The sequence below is a fragment of the Chiloscyllium plagiosum genome, chromosome 36 (genome assembly GCF_004010195.1).
Source record: "Chiloscyllium plagiosum isolate BGI_BamShark_2017 chromosome 36, ASM401019v2, whole genome shotgun sequence".
NCBI classification, from domain to species: domain Eukaryota; kingdom Metazoa; phylum Chordata; class Chondrichthyes; order Orectolobiformes; family Hemiscylliidae; genus Chiloscyllium; species Chiloscyllium plagiosum.
In genome coordinates this window covers 2,189,349-2,203,541 of record NC_057745.1, presented here as the reverse complement: position 1 = coordinate 2,203,541, position 14,193 = coordinate 2,189,349, and the positions used below count along the sequence as shown (strand labels likewise).

Here is a 14,193-nt window from a genome sequence, read left to right as displayed (position 1 = left end):
CTCCGCCAAGGACATGCAGGTCCTTGGACTCCTCCATCGCCAGACCATAGCAACACGATGCCTGGAGGAAGAGCACCTCATCTTCCGCCTAGGAACCCTCCAATCACAAGGGATGAATGCAGATTTCTCCAGCTTCCTCATTCCCTCTCTCCCCACCTTATCTCAGTCCCAACCCTCAGACTCAGCACTGCCTTCTTGACGTGCAATCTTCTTCCCGACATCTCTGCCCCCACCCCCTCTCCGGCCTATTACCCTCACCTTAACCTCCTTCCACCTATCGCATTCCCAACGCCCCTCCGCCCTACCTTTTATCTTAGCCTGCTTGGCACACCTTCCTCTTTCCTGAAGAAGGGCTTATGCCCGAAACGTCGATTCTCCTGCTCCTCGGATGCTGTCTGGCCTGCTGTGTTTTTCCAGCATCACATTTTTCAACTCTGGTACTCCAGCATCTGCAGTCCTCACTTGCTCCTAGAATGAGGAGGAGCTTGGTGCAGGATAGTTGCAACAAAGGTTTTACAAGGATATTACTGAGACAAGAGGGCTTGAGTTCTAAAGATAGGCTGGGTCTTTTTTTCCTTTAAGTGTAGGAGGCTGAGAGGTGACCTTATAGAGTTTCATAAAATCATGAGGGGCACAGATAAAGGTTTTTGCCCCAGGGTAGGGGAGTCCAAACTAGGGGACATCAGTTTAATAGATTCATAGATTAATCGAACGTTTAGTGGAGAAATGTCAAAGGTCCTGTTTAGAAACAGCAATTCTGCAGCATTCTTTCCTATAGTAATGAGACACTAGTGAGATTTATTTAATGAAAAAATAATGGCTTGAAGCAAATGGGGAGAGGGGGAAGATTTAAAAAAGGGTAATTTTTTCCACACAGAGGGTAGTGCATATGTGGAACGAGCTGCCAGAGGACGTGGTGGCGATGATTACAATTACAACATTTGGTCAGGTACATGGATAGGAAAGGTTATGGGCCAAACCAATATGGAACGATTATTTCAGTCGGTGTGGACAAGTTGAGCTGAAAGATCTGTTTCAGTGGTGTATGACTCTGTATAAAAGTGCAATCCATTCCTATGTAATGTGCATCTTTCAAGGAAGGAGTTAAGTTTATAATCCTTTATGCAATAAAGTACAGATAGTATTTCCACAAAGAGAAGCCATTTATAATTGGAACAAGTTTAAAACAAAAGCTCAGAGTAAATCAGGAAAACTTTGGTTTGGAAAATGAAGGAAAAACAGACAATGTTCAGGCATTGGTCACATACCATTGATGCACGGTCAATTAACAACCACACAACTCAATGTTACAAGGTAACCTAGGGTCACAGTGCATAAGTTGCTTGACTTATCAGTCCCTTTTGTTTTAAGCCATTTTTAAAATTACAATAAATCTCATTACGGTCTCATTACTGTAGGAAAGAATGCTGCAGAATTACTGCCTCTAAACAGGACATTTGACATTTCTCCACCAAACATTCTATTAATCTATGAATCATCGTACTGACCAGATGGTACAAAGTTAAGTACAGTGAATGTCCAAAGGAACTTAGAGGCTCAGGTACATATATCTTTAAAATGTTTGTGATATTTTAATATCATAAACAGGTGCAGAAAATAGTCTAGAAAGCTAATGGAATGCTGACCAATATATCTAGAGGACTTGAGGATAAGTAGGTAGTAGCCATGCTGCAGCTACGCAAAACCCTCGTTACACCCCACTTGGAATACTGACAGAGATCTGGGCACTGCGCCTAAGAAAGGATAGACTGGTCTTGAATGGAGTACACCTTAGGTCTGCATGATTAATTTCTGAACCCTTTCAGGGGTAAAGTTAAGATTTACAAGGATGTTACCAAGGTTCGAGGATTTGAGGAATACAGAGAGGCTGAATAGACTGAGGCTGATGGGTGTCCTTATAGAGATTTATAAAATCATGAGGGGCATGGATAGGATAAACAGACAAGGTTTTCTCCCGGGGTGGGGGAGTCCAGAACTAGAGGGCATAGGTTTAGGGTGAGAGGGGAAAGATTTCAAAGGGAACTAAGGGGCAATTTTTTCACACAGAAGGTGGTGTGTGTATGGAATGAACTGCCAGAGGAAGTGGAGGAGTCTGGTACGATTACAATATTTAAAAGGCATCTGGATGTGTCTATGAATAGGAAGGGTTTAGAGGGATATTGGCCAAATGCTGGAAAATGGGACTAGATTGGGTTGGGATATCAGGATGGCATGGATGAGTTGGACCATGGACGAGGTTTGTTTCTGTGCCGTACATCTCTATGTCTATGGCTTTAAGGCCAGATACGAGGTGAAATTATAAAAAATCAGGCCTTTTTTCTCCAGAATTTAAAAGGTTAAGGAGTGATCTTCTTGAAGCCTTCAAGATATTAACAGTAAAAAGGTAGGGTAGATAAAAATAAACACTATTTCCACTGGTTGGAGATTCTAGATTCTAGACAGAGGGCCAGGCCACTCAGGAGAGATGTTAGGAAGCACTTGTACACAAAAAGGATGGTAGAGGTTTCTGCAAATCTACTGACCCAGGTTATTGTTCTGGGAGGACATGGATTCATAATCCCACAGTGGTCGCTGGTGGAATTGAAACTTAATTAATAAATCAGGATGTAAAGCTAGTCTGTGACAGTGGTGACGCAGCTATAGTCAATTGTTGTAAAAACCCACCGGATTTACACACTTTCTTTAGAGTAGGAGACCTGACTGTCATTGATTTGGCCCATTTGTGACTCCAGACCCACAAGAAAGTGGTTGGCTATCCTCTGAAACCATCCAGTTCAAGGGCAATTTGGAGTGAGTAACAAATGCTGGTCTTCTCAATGACCACAAGACCATAAGCTACAGGAGCAGAATTAGGCCATTTGGCCCAGCAAGTCTGCCCCACTATTCACTCATGGCTGATACATTTCTCAACCCCATTAGACCCCATTAGATTACTTTACAGTGTGGAAGCAGGCCCTTCGGCCCAACAAGTCTTCTGCCTTCTCCCTGTAACTCTGGATCCCCTTCACCATTCATGAACCCATCTTTAAGGCAAAACCTACATCACATGAAAAAATGAAGAACAAAAATGCTTGTGATATTTACAAGTAGTGAAAGTGACATAAACACAAGTCTTTACTTTCTTTCACATAGTTGTGGAGCCACGTGGAAGGTGGTACTTTGATTTCCTTGAATGGTCCCAATAAAATGGGACAAAATGGTGAGCAGGAATACCACCTCTCAGTATTCCAATATGGCAGTTACCATGGACAGAGACATAGAGATGTACAGCATGGAAACAGACCCTTTGGTCCAACTTGTCCATGCCAGCCAGATATCCTAAATTAATCTAGTCCCATTAGCTAGCATTTGGCCCATATCCCTCTAAACCTTTCCTGTTCATGTACCCATCCAGATGCCTTTTAAATGGTGTCATTGTACCACTTCTTTCTCTGGCATCTCATTCCATACATGCACCATCCTTCATGAAAAAGTTGCCACTTAGGTCCCTTTTAAATCTTTCCCCTCTCAACTTAAACCTATGCCCTTTCATTCTGGAATCTTCTCCCCCACACTCCATGGAAAAGACTTTGTGTTAGTTGTTAGTTTTAAATCTGAAGTAGATTTCGTTTTTTTAAGCAAAAGCATTAAGGAATATGGCCTCAAGGCAACTAGGCCACAGATCAGCTTTGATCTCACAATGGTGGGACAGGTTTGAATGACTGACTCCTTTTCCTATAGTTATCACAATTTGCCATTCAGTCCCAAAACAAAAGGGACCTTACTTATCAATGCACAACTTGACTTCAGAGACTGAATACACAAGACAACTATTCACAAACATGATGATTCGTAGGAAACAATGTGACAGCTCAGATAAGCTGCAGTGCAATTTCCTTCATTGATTAATTAAGAAGTTCTTTGACGCTGATAAGTTCACATCACAAGTAACTTTTTTGTTTCTATGATGATAAAGCACAATAATAATTCCTGTGTGCAAAGTGGTTGCCATGTTTCTGTATTACAATAGTGCCTACAAAAGTACTGAATTAGCAGTAAAGCACTTTGGGATGCCTCAGAGTTGTGAAAGTCACTATACAAATGCAAGTCTGTGCTGAATTATAAGCACAGTTAGATCAATGATTTGTAAACAAGAATAGATATATCTACACATACACACACCCAAAAATGGATATATCTACACACACACTGGTCTTGAGGCAGAGTAGTACTGTTGCTACTGCCGGACCAAAAGTTCCGGGTTGAAATCTCATCTGTTTCAAAGGCACATTTGTTTTAATCAGATTCATTGATCACAATCACAACTGTTCCTGTGCAGGAGAAGGTCTCTCAGTTTATTCTATTTTCAAACGAGCATCATTACCTACTTCCTGCTCCTTTGGCCACGTTCCTTTGCACATTGAAAATAATTTATCTACACCACTGAATTGTAAAGGGAATTTAATAAGCACAATTTACACTCAAGAGCTGCATACCTGTTTGACCTCATTGCCCTGAATCAAGTTTATTTGATGTTTCACATAATTTCCAGTGTTTGGAGGTTTAAAACTTTGAGGAATTAAAAAGGTGTTTGTGAGATTATAGTCTCACTCTCACTGAAAGAGCTCTTGAAACTAACTAAAGGGTACCTTTCACTTATAAGTGCAGCTTTGAACACAAGGCATGTTGGAAACACATAGCAACAGGAGGCAGCTATTTGGCCCATCCAGTCTGCTCCAAAGAGATCATGGTTGATTTGAAAATCTTCAACTCCACTTTCTTGTCTTTTCCCCAAATAACCTTGGATTCCTTTATGGACTGAATGGCTGACTCTCTATCTCAGCATTGAATACACTTAATGACCTAGCCTCAACAGCCCTCTGCAGTAAAGTATTCCACAGAATCACTGGAATATTTTCTCCATCCCCAAAATTGGGAGACTATAAATGTATTATTTGTGCTTCAACAGCCTAAGTGAACATTGTTTAAACTTGCTAATGCTCTGTATCAAAATTCTGGAGACAGTGATTTACTATCTGGATGTATGAAACACCAGAATCCTATTAAGCTGTATACGGAATTTCTAAATAAACAACCACTCAGTATTGTCGTATACTGACCTGCATTGTGAAGGGCAGATCTACCATGAAGATCTACACTGTCAACAGGGCAATTTTGCTGCAAAACAAATGCATTTGTTTAGTACAAGTGAGCAATACGGAGACACACTCAATTGTAGAATAAATATTTAATTAGCGTACATTATTTAAAGCTGCGTTGGAAGGTCTTGGTCTACATGAAACATCAATTCTCGCAACTTGATTGCTGCTCCTTCATGGTTAGCACTGCTTCATCACTGCTCTTTAACCATTGCTCAATGTAAGCCACCCTCTGCAGGTACCAAGAACCTTGCAACTGAACCTAAGCTCTCACCACATTAAGTTTCAGGACAACTAGCAAATTAATGTGGAGCTGATGTATACTATTTGGCCCCTCAGTTCCACCATTCAATCAGGCTGATCTCATGGTGTTCAAATTCCAATTTCTCATCTACCATGATAATCTCTGATTCACCCGTGTAGCAAGAATCTACTTAAAATATTTAAACGACCCTGCCTCCACCACTTTCTGGGGCAGAGAATTCCAAAAAGTAAACCCTAAAAAAAAATCTTCAACTTTGGCCTGAAAAGACAACCCGTAATTTTAAAACAGAGCTCCCCAGGATCAGGGTGCACTTGCATAAGGAAACATCATTTCCACATCCACCTTTTCAAGGCCACTCAGGATCTTATACACCTCAATCACATCCCCCTCAATCCTCTAAACCCCAATGGAAACAAGCCCAGTCTATCCAAACTATCCTCATAAAGGATATTATTTAAAACAATATTATTTCAAACTATTGTTTATCCAGAACTCTTCTGGGTAATAAACTACCCAAATAATAAAGAGCGATACCTCTGAAATATACAATTCTTTATGTATGCAATAAACTGTGTACATAGTATCGGAGTAAGTCAATAGGTAGAATATCGAAACTTTGACATGTTCTTCTCATGATATTTAACACATCAGCTTTAGGTCCGTTGTAATCTGTTGCCCACTGGAATCTACTAACAAACCAACACCCATGAATGAATCATAATCTGGGACTTCAAAACTTCCACAATTAAGCAAACTGATCATTAATTGACCATTACTATCTCAAGAACTTCAAAATTGACCATTAACTGTTGTACGGTCAAATTTACTTCTACTCCAATATCGCCAGGTCAAGAGTCTCAATTCAGATCCCATACTAAATAGTCAACACCTTCCGAGACAAGTCTAACTAAAAACTGAAATGTGAATACATCAAAAAGTAAAACAATTAAAGGATTGTCAATAACAAATTCAATAAAAGGAATTCAGGAGAAATGCCTCTACCCAGAGTAACACGAATGTGGAACTCAAAGAGTGGACAAAATTAAGAATTAAAAACACTCAATATGAAGGTGGACGTGGAAGAAAGGATTGTAGTGTTTTAAGATGGTGGCTCACCATCACCTTCTCAAGGTCATGAAATGTTATTCTAGCCATTAACATCCACATCCCGTGAACAGATTTCAATAAAAGAATACCCAATAGATAGCATGAGTCAAAGAGGCATGGCAAGAGGTGCATGTGAACTATGAACTCCAGTGTAGACCTGTTGGGCTGAAGGACCTGTCACTGTTCTCTAAATACCACATGAACACAGACAGACAAGAGGCCAGGCCCGCTTGATCAATCAAACCTCTGCCCATCCCGAACAGTCCAGGAGCATCAACTTTACTCTCTCCCAGCACAACCTCATACTTATTATGGAAACTCTTGGAAGAGTCAAGGGGGAAGACTCCTAAATTTCTCTCCAACTCTCATGAACAAATCCAGAAAAAAGATGTTGGCTGCATTTTAGGGACTGTAAAAATCCAAAATAATATAGATGAATTTAAGAACTATATGGTGGCTCAGTGATTAGTGCTGCTGATTTACAGCACTGGGGACCCAGGTTCGATTCCACCCTCAGGTGACTGCCTACCCATGTCTACATGAGTTTCCTCCAGGTGTCCCGGTTTCCTTCCACAGTCCAACAATATGCAGGTTAGGTGGACTGGCCATGGGAAATTTCTCTATAGTGTCCAGGAATATGCAGGATAGGTGGGTTAACATTGGTAAATGTGGGGTCATGGGGATAGGGTGGGATTCTCTTCAGAGGGTTGGTGCAGAGTCGATGGGCCGAATCGCCTCTATCTGCACTGTAGGGATTCTATGACTTCTATATTCTACACTAAGATGCTCTCAATTAATTCACATCAAGTCTTGGAAGCATTTTTCATTTCACTTCTTCCATCGAAAACTTTTGCTGAGAAGTTGATACAAATAATTTAGTTAATGAGATGAATAACATTTACTCCAACAGGGTCATTACACTACAGGCTATTTCAACGTTAGCTCGGAAGAAATAGTCCACTCAAAACATTAACTCCGTTTCTCCACAGATGCTGCCAGACCTGCTGAGTGTTTGCAACGTTTTCTGTTTTCATTATAAGTAATTCCAACTACCTGGAGTAACCGCTGCAAACAGAGTGGCTGGCCATGTTGAGCAGCAAGATGCAACACACTTCGGCCTGCAGAAGGGAAAAAGAAAAGTCACTCTTAACAACGGAACCTTAAACACAAAGGAGTCTTTATCTATAATAACACCATCAAGATGAATTGCCTGAATGGCGGCTGTAATTGTTCTTTCAGGAGTCAGCTATGGCTCACCAGGTACCACTCTCACTTCTGTTTCTGAAGGTCAGGGATTCAAGTCCCACACCAGGGACTTAAGAGTACATAATCTAGGCTAACACTCCCAGTGCAGTCTTGAGAGAATACTGTAGGTGAGTGTGGTTGAAGGTGTCATCTTTCAGCCAAGATGTTAAATTGAGGTCACCTGCCCTCTCAAGTGGCATCCATTCCAATTTTCTTTTTAAACAGGGAGTTTACACAGTGTCCCAATCAGCATTTATTCCTCAAACATCAACCGCTGAATGACGTTCTGATCATTACATTGTTAATGAGAGCTAGCTGTGCATAATGTTTCAATACTTTTGCAGTGATTGCAATTCAATGGCTGCAAAGCTAGTTAGGAGGTCCGAGATGATGAAAAGCAGTATAGAAATTGAAGTCTTTATCTTTAATTATTTCCAACAATACACGAGCCGCTCAACAGTACATTTAGTAACTATAATGTAGCGAATACAACAGTAATCCCGATTCTGTTCAGCTACAGAATGCCTGCTGCAATGCAATCAGTGTCAATACAAATGGGGTCCAAATGCCTGATTCGTGCAGCTTTATTCATCCCCAAAGCGAGAAGCAGTTTCCTCTGAACCAAGTAAATGAAAGTTGTATCGCAAAGCACCATGCAATAATGCGTCAGGAAGTGGCTACACGCCAAAGCACCCAGCGCCTAATTACAGCTGTGTTGTTCAAGGAAGGTGCCAAGTACAGATTAAATGCTTTCTCAAGCTGACAGATGAGATGGAAGAATATCAAACTCTCCAATTAGAAGCATTGCCATGGCTTGTCCCAGTTTGGACAGGGCTACAGAGCAACAATAGCAGAGCCTGGGAATTAGGCATCAGTTTGCTGAGAATTAGGCTTGCATTATAGTCCATTGATAAATAGAACAAGAAGGAACAGGAGTTTACAGGAAATACATTATAAAACCTTAGGATGCCAGTCTGACCATTTCGCTGGCACAGTCTTAATGGATGCAATGGCACACTGTCTACTATGATGCAAATGAAGCAGGTCTTTGCTTTCCTCTTTTTCACACACAACTCACCAGCACAAACTGTTGCAGTGAGGAGTGACTGTTAATTCATATTTCTGTAAGCCAATCATGATGCTTTAATGCTAAACTAAACAATAAGCAGAACAAAAACTAAATTGGACACAAAAAAAATCAGGTCCATTGCCAGAAGTCACAATAATATGAAAAAATTCACTTGCTGCTTCCATCTACCTGTGTAATGATTAACAGTTTACCCAGATTACCCCAGAGATTAGCACACCACTTTTACCACTCCCAAAAATAAGCAGTCAGTATATTCCTAATCTTTCATCTGACTTGTCAACCAGACAATGGACATCTCTGGAATTTAAGAAATGGCAATGGTCAAACGATACTTGAATTGGATTCCACACTCCTCTAGCACTTTTATGTTCTTCAGTTCACTCACCTTTCCAACCGACACTAAAGATCGATTTTCTGGAATTTTTCCCAAGACTCTCGATTTTCCTTTAAACATTCTATAAAATCTCTTTCTTTGGCTGAGCTTTTGATCATCCTCTCCTTAACCTGTAGTACCGTTCACTGAAATGTTGCTCAATATTACTCCTCTGCAGTGCTTACAATGTTTTACTAACATCAAAAGAAGTTATAGAACTGAAAGTTTGTAATGACAAGTGGATCTTTTGACTATGAGATCCTTGACTTGGGTTATGAACCTGGGCTAATTGGGGAGCCCTGTCTGACAGGGCCCTCTTGTGGTGTCGTGCTAGTCTCCCTATGCCAAGAATGAGACACCTGGGTTCAAGTCCCACCTGCTCCAATGGTGTGTAACTGCATCACTGAATAGGTTGATTAGGAAAAACAGGCTAAATTTCAAAAAGAATAAGTCGGGGATTCAGAAAATTTCCTGACTCTGAGCTGGCTGACCACAGCCAATGTACTGTGCACATGTAAATAAAAAGTGATTTGGTGATAGAATATTGGTCTCTGTACAGTTATTTCAAAGTTATTTTACACTTGTAGGAACAGAGACAAATTGCAGTCAAGGTCTTTCTAACATCTAGGGACTAGAATCACATCAAAGCAAGTAGGCTACATAACAAGGACAGACCTCATCACTAAAAAAGAAGTACAAAAGAATTAGACCTGAAGCAATACAAGAGTAAAAGTATGGAATCAAAGAGCAAAAGCAACTAAGACAATGTTAATCAGTTGTTAAAGTATAGCTAAACAATAATATCAGAACAACCGGACAAAATCCAGAAAGATGTTCAAGAGTGTTCCAAGAACTGAAAGGCATGCCCATCAGGAAAGGCTGTACAGACTGTGTCCCTTCAGTAAGGGTCACCAAAGAGTGGGCATAATCTTAAAAAATGAAAGGCATGGGTTTGAGAGGGAATTGGAGGAAAATCTTCTTCGTCCAGAGGGTGGTGGGAATCTGAAATGTCCTCTGTGGGAGGTTCTTGAGGTGCAAAACCTCACCACCTTTTTAAAAAAAAAAGATATTTGAATGAGCACTTCAAATGTTGTAACATTCAAGGCGCTAGGCCAAAAACTGGAAAGTCGGACTGGACTAGGTTTGGAGTTGAATTTGTTGGTGCAGACTCGAAAGCCCAAAGACCTTTTCTATAACATAGGGTTCTAAGATTCTTTTTACTAAAAAAAAAGAGAAGGGTGACTTTAAAGAGGACTTTAAAATAATGAAGCTCAACAGGATTGATGCAGAAAAACATGTCTCCACATATAGGGATACCATAAATAAGACAGCCGTTAATAAATCAACAAGAGATTTCAACAGAAATGACATTACCCAGAGGGGGTGAAATGTGGAACTTGTTACCATAGAGGTGCAGGTAAGGTGAAAACACAAGGAAGGAAGGAACAGAAGGATTATATTGGCACTGCTAGATGAAGTCACACAAAAGGAAGCTTGGATAGGAGCCAAATGGCCTGTTCAAACTGCAAATCCATTGTACGTTTATGTCTGATTAAGAATAGGTCTGAAGCGTATGAAGATAAAAGAAGAAATAAAATCAAACAATTCATAGAATTCCATTACTTTGGAGTGCATGTGACCAAAATCAAGCTTTCCTTCCAAACAGGGGAGGGGAGAATAGGAGAAGGGTGCGTGAACGGTACAACAGGTTAAGGAGAGGATGATCAAAAGCTCAGCCAAAGAAAGAGATTTTATAGAATGTTTAAAGGAAAATCGAGAGTCTTGGGAAAAATTCCAGAAAATAGATCTTTAGTGTCGGTTGGAAAGGTGAGTGAATGTAAAGAACAATATTGTTTTGCATATTCTTCTGAACTCCACCTCCAAGTTAGTCACCTCTATTCAAAGAGGAAACTTCACCAGGTAGTGAGCAGAGGGACAATTCCAGGATTTGTAGCAGTGGAGAGTGAAGAGCCTCACTCACAGAACAATCTTTGAAGGCAACAAAATTGAAGAAAGTGGAAGCCTTTATGAAGCAGCACAATAAACTATAGTCACATGATGCAGACAGTCAAGCTGAAGGGGTACAAACAGAAATGGCCTTAATCAATTGCTGTCTTCACAAACAGAACTCTCACAATGTTTGCAAACTTTCAAAAACATAAATAAAATATATTTTAACTATTTCATCAATTTCCCATGAAACAATATGAAATCATACCCTATTCTTAAAACTGTTGTAATAATTTGTAATGGAACGAATCTAGTTTCTAATTGATTGTAATGGAATAAACATAGTTTGTAATTGATTGCAATGGAAAAAATGTAGTTAGTAATTGATTGTAATGGAACAAATGTAGTGCAAACATTGGAATGAAACAAAAGGTTGAACTATGGAGAGATTCAGTTCTTTCTGATTTTCATGTGCTATTGGACAGACTGTTCACCAGTGGTGACAAAGTACAATGCTCATTTGTTATTTGTAAAGCCTTTCAAAAACAAATCAAGATACTGACTTCTAAAAGGGTTGGAACGAGAGACTTTAAAGGTTTGAATTATGAGGAAAATTGACAAGAAATATTGGTCTGAATCCCCTCAAATTTAAAAGATTGAGGGACATTTTGAGGAAATGTTTAACATTAAATAATTAAACTAGATGGAGAAGATGATGGCCTCCTGGTATTATGCCACTAGACTACTGACTTAGATACCAAAGTAATGTTCTGTGTATCTTTGGAATGCGCGACATCAAAAAGACGCTCAATCAAGAATGTTTAGAACCAGAGGTGCACAGATTTTTGGCCACTAAGGGAATTAAGGATTACAAGGTTGGGCAGGACAGTGATTGGAGGTCGAGATTCAGTCATGATCCTATTGAATACTGCAGTTGGTTTGAGAGGTGAACCAGGCCAGTCATGCTTCTGCTTCTGAATGCGGAATATTTAAGTGCAAGGTTAAAACTGATGGGTCAGTTAGCCTTCGACATACCAAATGTTAGAAGCTTCTGAAAGAGAGGATATTCCCCATAACCACCCCAACACCTAATAATGAGCACTGTTAGAAACATATTTACCTGCAGCATCTATCGCCATGACATCGACTCCATGAGACAACATTGCATTGATGCAGGGAACATCTCCTTTCGCAGCCGCCACATGGAAACTGAGAAGGAATAGAAACCCAAGAGAGAAGTTCAATTCTAAACCACAAGCAGCATATTTTCACATGTTGATATATGGCCAGTTTTTTTTTTAAATGTACTGCTATCATTCTACACACTGCTCTGAAGAGTCATCCAGACTCGAAAAGTTAGCTTGCTCTCTCTCTCCACAGATGTCACCTGACCTGCTGTGATTTCCAGCATTTTTTGGTCTCAGTATCATTTTACACGTTTCCTCTTGAAAAAGGTCCAAGCTGACAAATGGCTTCCATCACACTTTTACCCTTGACCAGAGTCTTCTGTTTGAACTCAAAACAGAGCCAGGGTCAAACTATTTAATATCATCAACAACGACTTCAGACATTGTGAAGACTTAAATCTAGATTAAAACCAACATCCACAAGGACAGAACTGGAGAGAATCAAATTTGGAGGGCTTTCTCGGATTTCAGTTTGTCAACTGCCTTTCCTTCTGAGGGAGAAATGTCCAGAGACAATATTTGCACAAGATCACAAAAAAAAGTCCAACACTGTAAAGCTTCTTCCTTTTTAAAGTTGCTTCACGATAACTTGGAACAGTCAAATCCCACATCACTAATGATCCATTTGAGGCCATATTTATTCCAAGAACAGCATAACTAAATTGAGAATACCAAACTGGCATAAGCATGAGCCAGGCCTTACTAACACTAGAAACTGACTAAGCACTCCTTTTGGGACGACGAGCTCTGGCACAGCATTACACTGGAGGAATTTTCAATTATTACATCCCAGCTAGAGTTCATAGTGTTTAATAAAATAAATCCTTGACAAAATACCCAAATGTTAAGCACAAAGAATTCCATCTGAAGCAGTTTCACTAAATAGGCCCATCATTATGAAATGAAGTTATTATTCAGCTTACAGCTTGTCATATAATTATCTACACAAATAGACAAACAATCACTTAACTAGGTCAGTGTCACAAATGTGTCTGCCTTTTGCCAAGTAATTGAATTTTTCAAAGTGAATTTCTTTGGAAAAACTAATTCTTTCAAAATCTATATTACCTATAAATCATCAGTCTCTCTCTAGGGAGAATAAAAACGTATTTAAAGTTCCCTCTCGATATTTTACAGCAAATCCATCAACAATTAAATCTTTACTAACATTAGCAATTACAGAATTATTCGTTAAAATGAACCCAAGGTTACTAACCAAGCTTCAGCCTGTCTGAAAGTTCTGGCTCTCAATACATGACATGTCTCATGTTTATTTCAAGAAAAATCTTGAATTCATTACAATTTTCTTTAAATGTCAAGTGAGGGAAGAGTCACGATTCAGCAAACATTACATTCATACCCCCCTATATAATATTGCTAACCCACCACTCTCCTGAACCAGCTCAGCTCTCCTCTAATCTGGCCAGCCTGCCCACAGCCCATGGCTTCCACTGAACTTGTTGCTCATTGGAAGCAGAAGAAAATATTATTTCTGCAGATTGTGGAGTTTACAATTATGGACCATTGTATAAAGATTCAAGCCAGACCTTTCAGCGGTGAAGTTAGGGAATATTATTTAATACATAGTGGGCAAAATCTGAACCACTTGGACAAAAGGCAATTAGGGCAGGCTGGGTAGCACTGCTGTCTCACAACACTGGGGACCTGGGTTCAACTCAATCCTTCGGTGACTGTGCAAACTCCACACAGGTATTCTCCCTGTGCCTGTGAGTTTCCTCCGGGAATTCCAGATTCCTCCAACAGTCCAAAGATTGCACCTAAATTGGAAGGGGACTGGCAGGGAAATTTGCGAGAGC

General features: G+C 40.0%; 1 protein-coding gene across 8 annotated transcripts in view; it reads right to left on the bottom strand.

Annotated features, from left to right (window-relative positions):
- LOC122540891 (uveal autoantigen with coiled-coil domains and ankyrin repeats protein-like) overlaps window positions 1-14,193 on the bottom strand; it is a 155,177-nt gene that overhangs the window by 61,717 nt on the left and 79,267 nt on the right. For all 8 annotated transcript variants that reach the window (XM_043677132.1, XM_043677133.1, XM_043677131.1 and 5 more), the window contains exons 3-5: window positions 12,310-12,398; window positions 7,585-7,649; window positions 5,121-5,178 (exon numbers count right to left, since the gene is read on the bottom strand). In XM_043677132.1, coding sequence (XP_043533067.1) covers window positions 5,121-5,178; window positions 7,585-7,649; window positions 12,310-12,398 — 212 coding nt within the window. The remainder of the gene's footprint in view (window positions 1-5,120; window positions 5,179-7,584; window positions 7,650-12,309; window positions 12,399-14,193) is intronic.